The following is a 16397-nucleotide window of genomic DNA, read 5'->3' as shown; positions in this document are numbered from 1 at the left end:
AGACAGGAACTAATTTCGGGAATCCCATGGTGGGTGGCAGGGACCCCAGTTCTTGGACCAGTTACCTGTTGCCTCCCAGGGTTTGCCTTATTTAGCAGGATGCTGGATTCAAGATCATAGCCAGGACTCGAACCCTGGAATTACATGGGATGCAGGCACCCCAAACGGTATCTTAACTGCTAAGCCAAATGCCTGCCCACCCACCCGCAATTTAGTAATTTCACAACAGATTTTCTTCCAGTCACTACGTAGACAGTTTTCTGTCTTCCATTTTGATTCTTACTGGCTAAGTCCTTTAGAAAAATGGTGAGTAGTAACCAGCAGAACCCAACCTGGATGCTCAAACACTGTTTAGAATTTTTTCAATTGTCATGTCAAGATTTACCTATGACTCCTCTCTGATCTTTGAATTATTTTGGTATCAATGTTACATTACTTAACACTAAATTAGAGACTTTTCTTTCCTTATATATTCTCCATAGCACTCTGTAAAGGCTGAGTATCCCTCTCTGAAATGCTGGGACCACATGTGTTTCAGACTTCATGTTTTTTGGGGGGAGTGTGGTGAAGGAGGAGGGCTGGAATGTTTGTATACACTTCACTGACAGCAGCCTTAACTCAAACATCTGAAATGTTCTAAAATCAGTTTCAGGTTCTGGAACATCAAGAATTCAGATTTTTTGATTAGGGATGTTTAACTTGTCTACAAATTATTAATTTCTTCAAAGTTTGATAGAATCTACCTGTGATGGTCAGTTTCATAACTCAACTTGCCTAGGTGCCCAGTTATTCAAGCAAATACTGGTCTAGATATTGCTGTGAAAGTATTGCGCAGATTTACGTAAAGGATTTCATCTGAAATAATTTGGATGGGCATGGTGCAATCAGATGTAAGGTCCTAAGAGCAGAACTGGTATACTTCTGGAGAATTCCACTTCTTAACCACAGCTTCTGCTCATAACCAGGAGCCCCAAAGCCTGCTTCTCCTGGCAGCCTGTCCTGCTCCTCAAATTTTAGATTTGCCCAAATGACCCAATCACATAAGCCAACTTTTTGCAATAAATCTCTTAAAATAGATTACACAAAAAGAAAAGAAAAAAATGAAGAAACAGAAGGAAGGAAGGAAGGAAATAGATTAGGTAAGATTAGATGGATACATGCTTATTTCCTACCTCACTGATATTCCACCTATTGCGGAGAGGGGACGGTGGCAGGAGGGGTGTAGTTAGCTATTGATCCAATTGTTTAGGCACTTTTTACTTCTTCTTAGTTCCTTCTCATTTGAAAGGCAGAGAGACAGAGATGTTCCATTTGCTGGTTGACTCTCCAAATGGCAGAGATAGCCAGGGTTAGGCCAGACTCAAGCCAGGAGCTCAGAACTCACACAGGGTCTTCACGTGGGTGGCAGGGATACAAGTATTTGAGTACATCACTGCTGCCTCCCAGGGTATAAATTAGCAAGAAGCTGGATCAGAAGAGAAGCCAGGACTCATCTAGGTTCTCTGAAATGGATGTGGGTGTCCCAACTGCTAAACAAAATACCAGGTCCTTTTCTTTATTCTTGAGTCATTTGTAATTTTAGTAGGTTTGTTTCTCAAGGACACTACCCACTTTATCTAAATTTTAAAAGCCGTGATGTAAAGGTGTTCATGTGACTTACCTCGCATACCTGTAGTTGTATCTTATTTTCATTTGTCAGGGATAGACAAATTTCTGTTAAGGACTAGGGTATAAAGACTATATTGTTCGCAAGTTGCATACCATCTCCGTCATCTGCCATGTATATATTTTTTTCCCTAATACCCCTTTTAAAATGTTAACTACTCCTAACTACTCCTAACTTTCCAGGTTTGGCCCACAAGCCTCAGTGGCTGAATGCTGTGCTATCCTGTGATTTGTGATTTCTGTTTCCTTAGCTTTGCCAGAAGCTGCCATAAGATGAGGAAAACAGAGCTTGAAGGAGGAACTCCAAATACGGATGAGGGGAAAAGGACAGATTAGAAGGGAGCCCTTCCAGCTTTCATGGGGCTTGGAAGGACTGAGTAAAAGGGATGATTCCAAGAGGGCTCCCATTTTCCTGCCAGTGAAATGAGAAGACCACTCATTGAGAACACAGAGCAATCCGAGTGCTTGTGAAATACCTTCTATAGCAGGAAGTTTACATCTACTTGAGCAAACAAAACCAGGACTACCTCCACACCCTTTTCTTTTCTCCTATAGCATAAATCCTAATTGGGCTCCAATTATTAGCACTGTAACTACTGAATAAATTAGAACAAGTATTCTGATACACTGATCTATTTTATGAAATCAATTTCAAAATTTTATCTCTTCCTTTGCCCTATATAGTTTTAATGGATACAAGCTTTCACGTGTTCTGATGAATCTACTTTTTGATCTGTAAACCTTACAATGGTCTTTACATAATTAAAAGCATGATTTTTTAATCAGTTCCTTGAATACAGGCATAACTTTGCAATATTAAGTCAATTTTCCATAAGGAAATTGTACTAGAAATTTACTTACACTATGTATTCTAAGTTAAATTGCTCCCAATAATTCTTTCTGATCATTCTTATAAAACCTACTGAAGTGAAGAAACAATTCTAGAATTCCAGTAATATTGATTTCATTTTCCAAACTCTTGATGTTAAATCAGAAATAACTTTTCTGATTTAATTTACAGAAGTAAATTCTGATAAAGATTTTCTCATCTGGAAGTCCACCAACCACTAAATATTAACTATTAATTTTAATCTTATACATTATTTCAAAGCTATCTTCCACAGCAGAAACATCATAGACATGCAAAGTTTTATTCATAAAGTTACAAAGTGATTCCCTTAATGTCAAAGTGGTACATACTATGCCAGACATTTCTACAGGGTCTGCCCTCCCCCCCTCAATCAAATTATGAAAGTATGCTACTACACAGACACATGAATTTATACTGAAATAAAGAATCAGGATAACACTGCCAGGGTAAATTTCCAAAGCTCTAACTTCAACATTCTATCATCACCTGAAAGTCAATTTTCACCTTTTTCACTGGCTGAATTTGTTAGCTCAGATTCTGCTCAGGGGCTCATGTGTTCTCACAATATGGCAGTACCAGATTACAAGGCTCCTGACAACAGCACTTGCTAGGAATCCACAAAGCTAACAGTGCAACAAGCCAGAGGATTATAGACTCTTTCATAGAGAGTGATGAGATCCATACATGACAAGGTAAACCTTTTCAGTGATGAAAATATTCTGATTTGATGAAGTTGACTCTTATTTAAGACAATTCCACTTTTTTTTACTTCCTAGTTATACTTGTTCCTGAAGAACATCTTTGTGCTGTTTACTTTAAAGGAAAAACAAGAAAAATGCCTGTATTAAAACTGCAGAAGTTCTCATTAGCAACAGTTTCGATCTTTAAGTCCCTCTTGTTTATTAGCTACCCAAAGCCTCAAATGGAAAGGCCCCAACAGATGGCATCACATGCAACAGCTGGACCCAGCTCCCACTGCTACTTTCTCCCTACTTGATTCCACCAGGAAGCCAGAGACTCCAGTTCTCTCCAGAAGAAAGACAGGGACACGCGTGACCAGATGCCCACATTTTTGCCAGCTTGCTCAGACCTTTGTGCTATAAAGACAGTAAAACCAGCAAACTAAGTGAGGAGTAACGATCCTTTCACCTTACTCCCTTCAAGTCATACTTGAACTGACAAAAAGGGAAATCAGCCGGCGCCGCGGCTCACTAGGCTAATCCTCCGCCTAGCGGCGCCGGCACACCGGGTTCTAGTCCCGGTCGGGGCGCCGGATTCTGTCCCGGTTGCCCCTCTTCCAGGCCAGCCCTCTGCTGTGGCCAGGGAGTGCAGTGGAGGATGGCCCAGGTGCTTGGGCCCTGCACCCCATGGGAGACCAGGAAAAGCACCTGGCTCCTGGCTCCTGCCATCGGATCAGCGCGGTGCGCCGGCCGCGGCGGCCATTGGAGGGTGAACCAACGGCAAAGGAAGACCTTTCTCTCTATCTCTCTCTCTCACTGTCCACTCTGCCTGACAAAAAAAAAAAAAAAAAAAAAAGGGAAATCAGTAGTAGACATTTTCCTTCCCATACGCTAGCCTGCCTCTGGCCCTGACGCCAGAAGATGAGGGCAATGAGGACCACAGATCTTCCTAAGGACCACAGATCTTCCTAAGAGCCCTCTCAGGGAAGTATTTTGATTCCATTTTGCAGATAAAGCAGTGGAGGCCCACAGAGGTGAATTAACCCAAGCTTTTGAAACACTGGCAATGCCAAGTTTGTGTAATCCAGGTCCCAAATCCTCCATGAACCACCAGCAAGAACATGATGGGGGGGATGGGGTGCAGTTTGGCCTTGTCAACATACAAGTTGAATTCCAGTTACTGAAGGATGGAAACAAGTCTTAGATAACCTAACTGCCTATTTCAGCAGCATCAATTGGAAAAAGCATCAAACTCCTTACCTCATAGTTAATATTTTTGTTCAGAAAGTAAAGTCAAATGGAATTCTGATTCTGAATCCCACAATGGCAAAAAATATTTTCAAAAAAGAATGCGGGGGTGGGAGGCAGACGCTGTGGCATAGCGGAATAGGGGTAAAACCATCACCTGCAGTCCTGGCATCCCATAAGGCACCAGTTCAAGTCCCAGCTGCTCCACTTCTGATCCAGCTCTCTGCTATGGCCTGGGAGAACAGTGGAAGATGGCCCAAGTGCTTAAGCCTCTGTACCCATATGGGAGACCTGGAAGAAGCTCCTGGCTCCTGGCTTCAGATGGGCACAGCTCTGGCTGTTGTGGCAATCTGGGGAGTGAACCAGTAGACGTAGGACCTCTCTCTCTGCCTCTCCTTCTCTGTGTAACTCTGACTTTCAAATAAATAAGTAAATCTTTAAAAAAAAAAAAAAACACTCTTATAGGCAGCCAAGTTAAGAATGATTGCATGAAACAGTTAAGTTTACCGAGTTCAGAGACTGTGACTATTTGTAACTCCAACTCCTAGCATACGGTAAACATGCAATAAAACTGTTATGACATGCATATTTAAAATAGTTCCAGTATTTCATAAGCAGATATTTATTCTGTTAACAAATGTTTATTAGGCACCTACTACATAGCAATCACCATGCTAGGGACTGTGTATACAGTGATGAGTAAGAGAGGTAGGCTCCTTATTCTGCAAACACATTTGAAAATCGACATTTCAATTAAGCACCCTTAGATAATTAACATATCCTTCGATCTGTAAAAACTTCCCTGTAGGGGCCTAAGCTGTGGCTTAGTGGGTTAAGCCTGCATCCCATGACCACTGGTTCTAGTCCCTGCTGCTTCTCTTCAGATCCAGCTCTCTGCTATGGCCCGGAAAAGCAGTGGAGGATGGCCCAAGTGCTTGGGCTCCTGCACCCACGTGGGAGACCAGGAAGAAGCTCCTGGCTTCAGATCAGCCCAGCTCCAGCCATTGAGGCCATCTGGGGAAAGAATGAACGGAAGATCTTTCTCTTGTCTCTCCCTCCCTGGCTCCCTGGGCTGTAACTCTACCTCTCAAATAAAATCTTTTATTAAAAAAATTCTCTAATAATTCTTTAGCAAAAACACAAAGTGCAATAGTTAACATGTTCTTAATTTCCCCCTCAACCTCCTTATTTTAAAATGCAAAAATAATACGGGGTTGTGAGAAAGAATGTAAAGTTGAATATCAACATTCTTTTAAGTAGACCAAACAAAATTGTGCCCTGATATCAAGTACAAGGTAGTATTTCTCATATTTTTGACGTCTGTAAATTTAGATCTCTACAAATACACATTAACATCCCTAAGCAAAAATAATGATGCTACTATAGTCAATCTGAAGTAATTCTTTTCTGTGTTTATAATCATGTAAATGAAGGTCTGAAGTAACCTTAGCAGTTATCTGATATATCTCACTCTCCCTACCTCACAGCCTCAAATTTCAGCATTTAAAATTGATTATTGGCAAAGTCTGGAACAGTGAGTGAGTCCTACTAACAGCCAAATTTGGTGTTTATTCCCAGCAGCCTCCCTGCTGGTAGGCAAGTGAGTCCCTACCGCCAAGAGAAAATTAACTGGCCTGTCCTTTCTGGTCATCTAGCCTCTAATTGAAGAGATGGTGAAATCCGCTGAAAAAAATATTTACTGTATACTACACAGGCAGGACACTGCCTTTCTCAAGATTACAGTTTTCATCTCAAACTGTTAAAGAGACACATACCATCTATAGGTTTCATTTTATTTATGTCTTAAAGATATATTTATTTGAAAGGCAGAGTGATACAAGACAGAGGGATTTATCTTCCATGTGACCGTTCACTCCCTCAAATGGTCACAACAGCTGGGGCTGTACTAGGCTGAAGCCAGGAGCCAAGAATTCCATGCAGGTCTCCCTTGTGGGTGGCAGGGACCCAAGGATCTAAACCATCATCCACTGCTTCTCAGGTAGAGAGCTGAATGGGAAGTGGAGCAACCAGGACAAAAATCATCATTTCAATATGGGATGCAGGCATCCCAAGTGCTGGCTTAACCCACTGTGTATTTTTCAAGGAAAAAAACTTAGGTCTAGAATAAAAGAAACAATATAAACAGATTGTATGATATTTTGGTGAGTTTTTAAAATCTTAAATATTAAAATTTTTTTGAAGACTTGAGGATGGTTATAATTAGGGAAAGTCTCCTAAGAAACTGACTTTAAAATGAATTGTAAAAAATGAGCAAGCATTAGATTTGGGGATGAGGGAGAGAGGGAAAGTTTAGAGAAAAGGAATAGCATGTGCTTAGTATTAAAAAAAAAAACGCACTGATAGGGTTATTGTAGGTATATCTTAAACCAATGTTATTCAAATGTTCTGACCATAACCTCTCAATAATTTAACGGAGATGGGACACACGCCTGTGTATGTGCATACATGTGTGCAAGGACCCTTTCCTATCTGACTCAACACTACCTGAACTCACTGTGCAAACTAAGGTTCCCAGTAGAGTCAGACAACTTGTTTTTTGGATCAAGCTGATCTTCCTGTGACAGGGAATGCTGGAGCACTCACATCTGCAACCTTCTCAGGACTGCCCTTGGGCAATGGTAATCTTTTACAGTTTCCCCTGCTTCCAGCTCCTACAGGTAACCAGCGGCTGACAGAGGGCATAAAGCTCAGCTCCGTTGCCCATGAGACAGGACAGACTTTGTACTTTGTGGGTGCACCAGAACTAACTAGCTAAGACCAGCTGCTACATTTTGAGTAAGACTTGGCTCCTGGGTAGCTACCTTGTTAAGCCACATCTTTGGACACCTGCATTCCACATTAGAGTGCCTGGGTTAGAATCCTAGCTCCACTTCCAATCCAGTTTCCTGCTAATTGCACTCTGGAAGGCAACAAGTATCACAGCTCAAGTCCTTGGGATTCTGTCACCTATGTGAGGTATCCGGGTCATGCCTCAAAAGACAGCCCTCTCAGGAGGGTCTTTATAAAAGCTGAGCTTGGCTCAGTCTCCCTCTGCCCCCTGGATCACCACATGATTGTTCCTCCCCTCGCACTCCACTAACCCTCTCCCAGCCTCACCAGTTAGCTGAACCAGAGGGACTTGCCCTATTTTAGACTGTGAACCTTCAAAACTGTGAGGCCCTACAATAAGCCTTCCTTCACAGGTAGCTCACCTTTGATAAGTAGTTGTAGTGAACAAAAAGCTGACTAATGCAACAGCCTTCCCTGAAACCACATCCTAACCCTTCACTCTCCTGTTCGCCTTACTCCCTTGCTTTTCCCCCTAAGGGCACTCCATTAATGAATCACTCAAATGTAAAACACAAAAGAGGAACCCACACGGAGTGACCAGATATTGTTCTGCAATAGTACACCAAAATAAAAAGAACCAGGACGTCTCAGAAAACGGGCCAAGTGGCAAGCCAGTGACATCCTATGTGAAGAAAGAAAAAATGCTCCCCAAAATGGGAAACTACCCCCAAAGCTCCAGAAGCTAGATAAAGAAATTCGCTGGCCAAATTGTAAATAGTTTGAAAACAAAAATAATTAGGTCGGGGCCAGCGCTGTGGTGTAGTGGGTTAACGCCCTGGCCTGAAGCGCCCACATCCCATATGGGCACTAGTTTGAGACCCGGCTGCTCCACTGCCAATCCAGCTCTCTGCTATGGCCTGGGAAAGCAGCAGAAGATGGCCCAAGTGCTTGGGCCCCTGCACCTGCATGGGAGATCTGGAAGAAGCTCCTGGCTTCAGATCTGCACAGCTCCAGCCTTTGCGGCCAACTGGAGAGTGAATCATCAGATGGAAGACCTCTCTCTCTGCCTCTTCTCTCTGTGTTAAGTCTGACTTTCAAATAAATAAATCTTTTAAAAAAATTATGTGCAGTAACAAGTATAAACCATTGAAAAAATAGTCACTCATGAGTCCTATGTTGGTTTTTCATCAGCGTATCTACATACCTGACACAGGATACTCCAACCTCTGGAAATCCTACTCTTCAAAGCCCAGATCCGCCGTTTCATTGCTCCATGAATTCTGACCCAATCGCTGAACCACAAACTGGTCTGATCATTATGCACTGTGGAATTCCTTTGCACTTCTACCAACTCCACCACTACCATTAACCTCTGTGCCTCCGTTTCCTCATATGTAAAAGAAATCAAAGGTCATTGAGACTACTTAGCTTGATTTTAAAAAGTGGTTCAATGAACACTATGCGTGTATTTTGTCCTCTGGGGGTCCCAAAAGTGTCTTTTCCACTTCGGAATCTCCAAATGGTTTGGAGCCATATCACCATCCAACACCTTGAGGCTTTGTATTTATAAAATGAAAGGAATTGGGAAAGGGGGGTGGCGGGGCTCAGGTTAAAGGCCCAGCATGCAGTGCTGGCATCTCATAAGGGCACAGGTTCCAGTCCCGGCTGCTCAACTTCTGATCCAGCTCCCTACTAATGCTCCTAGGAAAGCAGTGGAAGACGGCCCGAGTGCTTGGACCCCTGCACCCGCATGGGAGACCGGGAAGAAGCTCCTGGCTCCTGATGGGCTCAGCTCTGGCGTTTGCGGCCACTGGGGGAGTGAACCAGCAGATGGGAGACCTCTGTCTCTAGCTCCCTCTGTAATTATTTCAAATAAGTAAAATAAATCTTTAACAGCAACAACAACAACAACAAAAAGGAGTGGGCAGATCAATCACCGTCCCCCCAGGAGGCTTCTGTATCTACACCCTTGCATAAACTGCCTCAACGCCCAAGACGCAGGTGTGGTTCTGCGAGGAGGCGCCTTAGAGTAACAGAACTCTGCAGCAAAGGCAAGCAGGAGGAATCACGACAGTCAGAACATTTCAGAGCCTGGGGACCCCTTCCCCGAGAGACGACTCGCCACAGGAATGGACCCTCGAACCGCCGTGTCTGAGGACGAGCCGGGGGTCCGGGAATTCCCAAAGACAACGTGAACTCGAGCTCCGGCTCCAGTACGAAATGTTGCTGGGTCAAAGGTGCCTACACCATCCAATGTCTAGTCTGGGCCCTAAGGAGCGAAAATGACGACGAAGAAAGCCGTCTGAGCCGAGGAGGGAAAAGTCTGTTTGCCGCAAACGGACCACAGTTCCAACAACAAAACCCAGAGCCCCTCACCTAACCCTAACCTCGCCCGAGAGAAGCAACCAGGGCCGGCTGCGAACCCCACGGCAGGAGCCGGCGGTGAAGGCAGTGTGCGAAAGCGGCGCGACCTCAGATCGGACCTTGCCCAGCCCGGACGCCCGCGGCACCAGCCCGGCGTCCCGCTGCAAACCACGCATCAACCCCCGTACCTGCGGGGTCGAGCGCCATCGCGGCGGGCAGGGAACGCGCGGCGCCGAGGCTCCGGGGAAGGGGGCGGAGAGGGGAGGAGCCCGCGCCTGACAACACGTGCGGCCGCCCGGAGGGTCCCGCGACCGGAGCCCCAGGATGGAGAGAGGAGGGGCGACACACGCAGCGGGGGAGGAGCGCAATGCCCTTAGCGAGGACCCCACGAGCCCTTTTATCGCGTCCGCTACTTCCTACTTCCGCTGCCCGTTACGCCTGCGCCGCCTTGGCCCCGCCCACAACCCGGTAACTAGGGTGGAAGCCGACTCCCCGCGGGAGCGACCCGGGGAGGGGGCGTGGCTGCGCGTGCGCCGTGGGGGCGGGCGCTTCGGGGCGCGCGCAGCCTCCGTTTGGCCTGAGCGAGCACCCGGGGATAGCCGCGTGGGCTGGAGCTGGGTTTAGGGGGTTTGCTGACAGCGCTCCCTTTGGCCACCGCTTTCTAAGCCCGAGCCTCCCACGCTGTATCTGCGAACCGGCTGAATCATCTCGTTTTTTCATTCATTCATAAACTGCACGCCAGCCAGGCTGCAGACGGGGTTCTGCGTCCTAGGGGGAAATAACAATAAAAACAGGGTCCTTCTCCGGGGGTGGGGGTGGGGGGCAGTGCCTGCAGGGGAGCGCTGTGAAATGCGGAGGTAGCGTGCTGTCACGGTTTCTCCCCCACATCCGCGGCCTGGGGCGCTCGATAATAAGAGCTAGGGGTCCCTCGGTTTTGTGACATAGCATTTTGGGGGCGGGGGATCGTTTCAAACCGACTCCGTGCATTCGGCCTGTCCTCCCTAGACTCCCCCTACCGCTCTTCACAGAAGGAATTTTCGGGAGTGGGGCGGGGGCGGCGGCCACGCAGGCTCAGCTGCCCCGGCTCCCACGCAACCTTCGCGGGGCGCCTGCCTCTCCAGTCCACCTTGAACCTGCTCGAGGCTCCTGCGGCTGGGGGCAGATGGGACAGATGTTTAGAAAAACAAGGAGCAGCTGCCTCTTCCCTGCAAGGGATTCAGGGCTTTCAAAACGATCCCCTCCCCTCCTACCTGCGGTCCCTCCTCCCCTGCTGCTGCTTCCGCCTGGTCAGTTGGCAGAAGAGCGGAGCCCTGGAGCCGGGCTGGGAAAGTGGGTCTCGGCTCAGCAGGTCTTCCGTTTAAGGGCCTAGCTGGGCATTAGGGCCCCGATTACAGCTGCAGCTTGAGGTGCCAAGGTGAAGAATTAGCGCTTCCTACAGCCAGGCAGGACATCGGGTCCTTTTCTTGCATGCTGTGTAAATGTGCTTAGACCCAATTCGGAAGGCAAAGACGAACCTTCTTGAGGAAGAGGTGGGGTGTAAAGACCCGGCTGATCGAGCTGAAAGACAGGATTTGGTAAAAGTTTTATAAGGCTGTTTTATGAAAGTATGGTGCAGGATGGGTGCAGGTGGAGAGGAGAGAGCCAAGAGGTCTGCAGGCAGTCACTCAGGGGCACGACTGCGTTAGTCTGGGCAGGAGCTGAAAAATGGCTGAGCTGGCATGTGTGGAAATGTAAAACAAAGGGGTAGGTGAGAGAGTAATTGCAAAGAGGAATCTGTGCGTCCTGATGGGGCTTGGGAGACTAGCGCAGGCCGTTCAGAGGATTTCTAGGTGATTCCTTTCCTCATACAAATGAGAACATCATGGCAGTGTGCCCATTCATGTCTAGAATGAGCTGCCCTTGTGGCTCATTATGGGGCAATACCGAGACAGACAGCAATGAGGAAGAAAATGCAGTTACCTGGGGAGAGTGGCAAAGGTTGAACCATGCTTACAGCCTGTGGAGGCAAAAAGAAGTGCTCAGAATGTAGAGTGGACATTCAAAGTACACACACACGAGAGAGAGAGAGAGAGAGAGAGAGAGAGAGAGAATGTGTGTCTCCCTATATTTTTCTTTAAAAAAAAGGATTTTATTTGAGATTTGAGAGGTAGAATTACACACAGAGGGAGAGACAGAGAGAGGGCTTCCATCTGCTGGCTTACTCCCCAGATGGCTGCAAAGGCTGGAGTTGAGCAGATCTGAGGCTAGGAGCTTCTTCAGGTCTCCCACGCAGGTGCAGGGGCCCAAGCACTTGGACCATAGCAGAGCTGGATTGGAAGAGGAGCTGCCGGGACTCGAACTGGCTCCCATATGGGATGCTGGCACCGCAGGCGGAGGCTTAGCCTACTGTGCCACAACGCCAGCCCTCTGTATTTTGCTTAATCTAATATGGAGGCATGTTCAAGCAGAAACCATCATCTTAATTGGTTGTCAGCTCAGTCTTGACTGATGCAGTATGCTTATTTTTTGAAATTGAAGTGGTGAGCCAGCCCCTGCTTGCTTCTAACTGCCCAGTTCTGAAGTAAAGGCTTTCCACGTGTAAATCTGCGCAGCCCTCTCTTTGAGCCACTGAGAATCAAATTTGCAAGACTATTAGAAGCTCCATCCCTACCAGCCTGGAAGAACAGTAACCATGAGTCCCTGGTGGCCCTGTTTTCTGGGCAACATAATTTAGCACCCAGTCCCCACAGCCTGTGCCTTCTCTGACTTGAATGGACTCAACTCTGTGGAGGTCACCATGAAGAAGTCTCCCAGTCTGGATGGCTTACACGACAGAAACTTACTTTCCCACAATCTGAGATCCAGGTCTCAGCAGGATCGGTTTCTTCTGAGGCTTCTCTCCTCGACTTGCATTTCCCTGTGTGTGCATTTTTGCTTTAAGATTTATTTGTTGTTTATCTTTAAAGTCAGAGTTACACACAGAGAGAGGTCTTCCATCTGCTGTTTTACTCCCTACATGGCCACCACTGCCAGTGATGGACCAGGACGAAGCCAGGAGCTTCATTCCTGTCTCCCTTGAGGGTGACAGGGACCCAAACACTAGGTTCATCCTCCACTGCTTTCTCAGGCCATTAGTAGGGAGTCAGATTGGCATTGAAGCAATTGGGACTTGAAATAGCACCTGTATGGGATGCGGCATCAGAGGCAACGGCTTCAGCCCTGTGCCAGCCCCTTCTGTGCCTTCACTCTGTATAAGTGTCCTGATCTTTTTAGGTAAGAACACCAGGTATTTGGGATTGGGGCCCACCCCAATGAGCAAACTAATAACCTCGTTTTAATGAAAACTATCTCATTTAAGATCGTCTCTCCAAATACAGTCACAACTTAAGGGTTTAGAGGTTGGGACTTCAACACAAGCATTTTGCAGGGCATATTAAGCCCATGACAACACTCAGCTTCTCTTCCCTGAATCCCCAAATCACTTGACGAGAGCCCTGGCATCCTGCTTTCATTTCCCCCAGAGCAATATATTTTGTCTCTGTTTTACTTATGGTTGCCTAAGATCTGCTTCAGACTCAACAATCCACCTCAACAAACCCCTGTCTTTTCCTCATTCTCCATGTCTGACCAATCAGAATATGCACATTTTCCTCCTCTTTAATGGATGTTTATTTCACCTGCCAACCACACTGTCCTTAGTCCATGATCTTTCCATTTTTGTAGAAATAATTACAACAGCCTCCTCACTGGCTCTCTGTTCCTACGCATTTTCTCCTCTCACCCATTCTCTCTAATCATTTCATCCATAACAGTAAACATGATTAGTTTTTAATATACAATCTGTAAGTAACAGACAACTTATGGGATTAGAGAATATATTCACAAACCACAACCTGATAAGGAATTAATATCCAAAATATACAAGTGCCTCAATTCACTAACAAGAAAACAACATGATTTTAAAAATGAGCAGAGAATTTAAATAGACATTTCTAAAAAGAAGATGTACAAATGGCCAACAGGTGTGTGAGGGAAAAAACCTCAAGATCACTGATCATTAGGGAAATGCAATTTAAAAACCTATATGAGATATCACCTCATGCCTATTAGAATGATTATTGCAAAAGACAAAAAGTGTGGGTGAGGAAGTATAGAAAAGGGAATATTTGTACACTGTTGGTGGGAATGCAAATTAGTACAGTTACTATGCAAAACAGTGTGAAGTTTCCCTAGTCCCTCAAATAATAAAAACTATCCTTGATCCAGCACTTTGGGGCATATATAAAAATATAAAATCAGTGTGTTGAAGAAACACATACACTCACATATTCATTACAGCATTGTTAACAATAGCAAAGATATGGATTCAACCTAAGTGCCCATCAATGGATGAAAGAAAAATGAAAATGTGGTTTATATAAACAGTGAAATGCTATTCAGCCTCTAAAAATGAAATCCTGGGGCTGCTGTTGTGGCATAGCCAATTAAACTGCCACCTGTGACAGCAGCATCCTATAAGGACACCAGTTAAGAGTCTCAGCTGCTCTACTTTTGATCCAGCTCCCTGCTCATGCATGTGGAAAGGCAGCAGAACACGGCCCGAGAACTTGGGCTCCTGCCACCCACATAAGAGACTGGGATGGAGTTCCTGGCTCATGACTTTGGCCTGGTCCAGGCCAGGCCATTGCAGTCATTCGGAGAGTGAACCAGCGGATAGGAAATCTTTCTCTCTTTCTCTCTGTCTTTCCCTCTCTCTAGGTCACTCTTCCCTTCAAATAAATAAATCTTTAAAAATAATAAAAATGAAATTCTGTGACTTGAGACAACATAGCTGATCCCAGAACACATTATGCCAACTGACATAAGCCAGGTAGAGAAAGACAAATACCACTTACAAATGCAGTGTTAAAAAAAGTCAAACTTAGAGCAAGCATTGTGGAAAGGCAGGTGAAGCCACTGCCTATGATTCTGGCATCCCTTATGGGTGCTAGTTCAAGTTTCTTCTGCTCCACTTCTAATTCAGTGGACGATGGCCCAAGTGTTTGTGCCTCTGGCACCCACGTGGGAGACCCAGATGAAGTTCCTGGATCATGGCTTTCACCTGGCTCCGCCCTCGCTGTAGCAAACATCTGGGGAGTGAACCAGTAGAGTGAAGATGTCTCTGTTTCTTCCTCTCTCTCTGTAACTCTGACATTCAAATAAGTAAATAAATCTCTTTTAAAGAAAAAATCAAACTCGTAGAAATAGTGAGTAACGTGGTGGTTACCTGAGGCTAGTGTTTGGGGGAAATGGGGACAGGTTAATCAAAGGACACAAAATTTCAGAGAGGAATACTTAAATATAGTCATTGCACATCACAATGATTTTAGTTAGTAACATTATATCATATATTTAAGCATTGGTAGGAGTAGATTTTAAGTGTTCACAGTACAAAAATAATAAGTATGTTAAATAGCATGCTGTAGCCCTTCTGCAATGTACACATGTGTGAAACTTTCATGTTGTACACAATAATAAATAAATTTTTACTTGTCAATTAAATGAAAGAATCCTCAGTGGTTTCCTGTATCAATAACATTCAAACAGAAGTCATAAAATCCTTTCCAAATTGGTCCTAGCTTACTTGATTATTATTATTATTTTTTTTTTTTTTTGGACAGGCAGAGTGGACAGTGAGAGAGAGAGACAGAGAGAAAGGTCTTCCTTTTGCCGTTGGTTCACCCTCCAATGGCCGCCGCAGCCGGCGCGCTGCAGCCGGCGCACCGCGCTGATCCGATGGCAGGAGCCAGGAGCCAGGTGCTTTTCCTGGTCTCCCATGGGGTGCAGGGCCCAAGCACCTGGGCCATCCTCCACTGCACTCCCTGGCCACAGCAGAGGGCTGGCCTGGAAGAGGGGCAACCGGGACAGAATCCGGCACCCCGACCGGGACTAGAACCCGGTGTGCCGGCGCCGCTAGGCGGAGGATTAGCCTAGTGAGCCGCGGCGCCGGCCTCTTGATTATTTTTTATAACCAACCTCCCATTCTCTGCAATTTCTGTCACATTAACTTACATGCAATAATTCCTTTTATTAGCTGTGGGGACTTTTCTGTGTACTTTCTTGCAAAAATGGGTAAACATCCCTGTTTAACACAAAAACATGAAGCTGACTGCAGAAAGGGTGTATGGTAGAAAAAGAGCGACTTTGGGACTACCCATTCTTTCTCTGTTACTTTACTGTGTGGTTTTTAATTAAGATATAAATTATGTGCTGTTCAGTAATGAACATAATTATTTGTATAGTTGGATGAGTTTCTATATAAGACTACATCTTGGAACTACCACCCATGCCAAGATACAGAATGTTTCTAGCAACCCAGAAAGTTCCTTGATACCCACTCCTAGGAAAAACTCATCCCTAGTATAACTATTATCTTGACTTCTATGAGCATTGATGTTCAAACTATATATAAGTGTAATCATAGTGTGTAGTCTTTCTCACTTTTCTTGCTCAACTCTGTTGCTACGAGCTTCATTCATATTGTTGTATATATCTAAGTATCTGGTCTTCTCATGGATATTAAGTAAATCAGTTATTCTCCTGAGCCTCAGTTTCCTCATCAGGAAAAATAGAATCCCCCCTGAATGATTGATTTGAGCCTTAACAATGACCTAAAAATAGTGCTGCATGTGTTCGGCCATTCATGAATCACAGCAGTGTTCCTGTGAGGATCATCTCTCAGCTCTTCTGGTTTTGCTTTTGGAAAGCTGCTCCTTTGAACTATTATCACACTATATATAACTTTTAAAATTTTGGGTAAT

General features: G+C 45.3%; 1 protein-coding gene across 4 annotated transcripts in view; it reads right to left on the bottom strand.

Moving 5' to 3' along the window:
- Positions 1-10091, bottom strand: part of CMC1 (C-X9-C motif containing 1) — a 73501-nt gene extending 63410 nt beyond the window's left edge. The window contains exons 1-2 of one of the 4 annotated variants that reach the window (XM_051858907.2): positions 9807-10074; positions 8459-8641 (exon numbers count right to left, since the gene is read on the bottom strand). Coding sequence is in view for 2 of the 4 variants with exons in the window: in XM_051858908.2 (XP_051714868.1) it covers positions 9807-9825 (19 nt within the window). In the remaining 2 variants the exon portion in view is untranslated. Of the gene's footprint in view, positions 1-8458; positions 8642-9806 lie in introns of all 4 variants that reach the window. The other 3 variants (XM_070072883.1, XM_051858908.2, XM_008266086.4) reach the window with 3 other exon arrangements.
- Positions 10092-16397: the final 6306 nt, after the last annotated feature.

This window comes from Oryctolagus cuniculus, chromosome 4 (assembly GCF_051225735.1).
Source record: "Oryctolagus cuniculus isolate XC-2025 breed Fujian yellow rabbit chromosome 4, ASM5122573v1, whole genome shotgun sequence".
In the NCBI taxonomy this organism is placed as follows: Eukaryota; Metazoa; Chordata; class Mammalia; order Lagomorpha; family Leporidae; genus Oryctolagus; species Oryctolagus cuniculus.
Note: the sequence above shows the minus strand (reverse complement) of the source record. Positions and strands in the feature narration are given on the sequence as shown.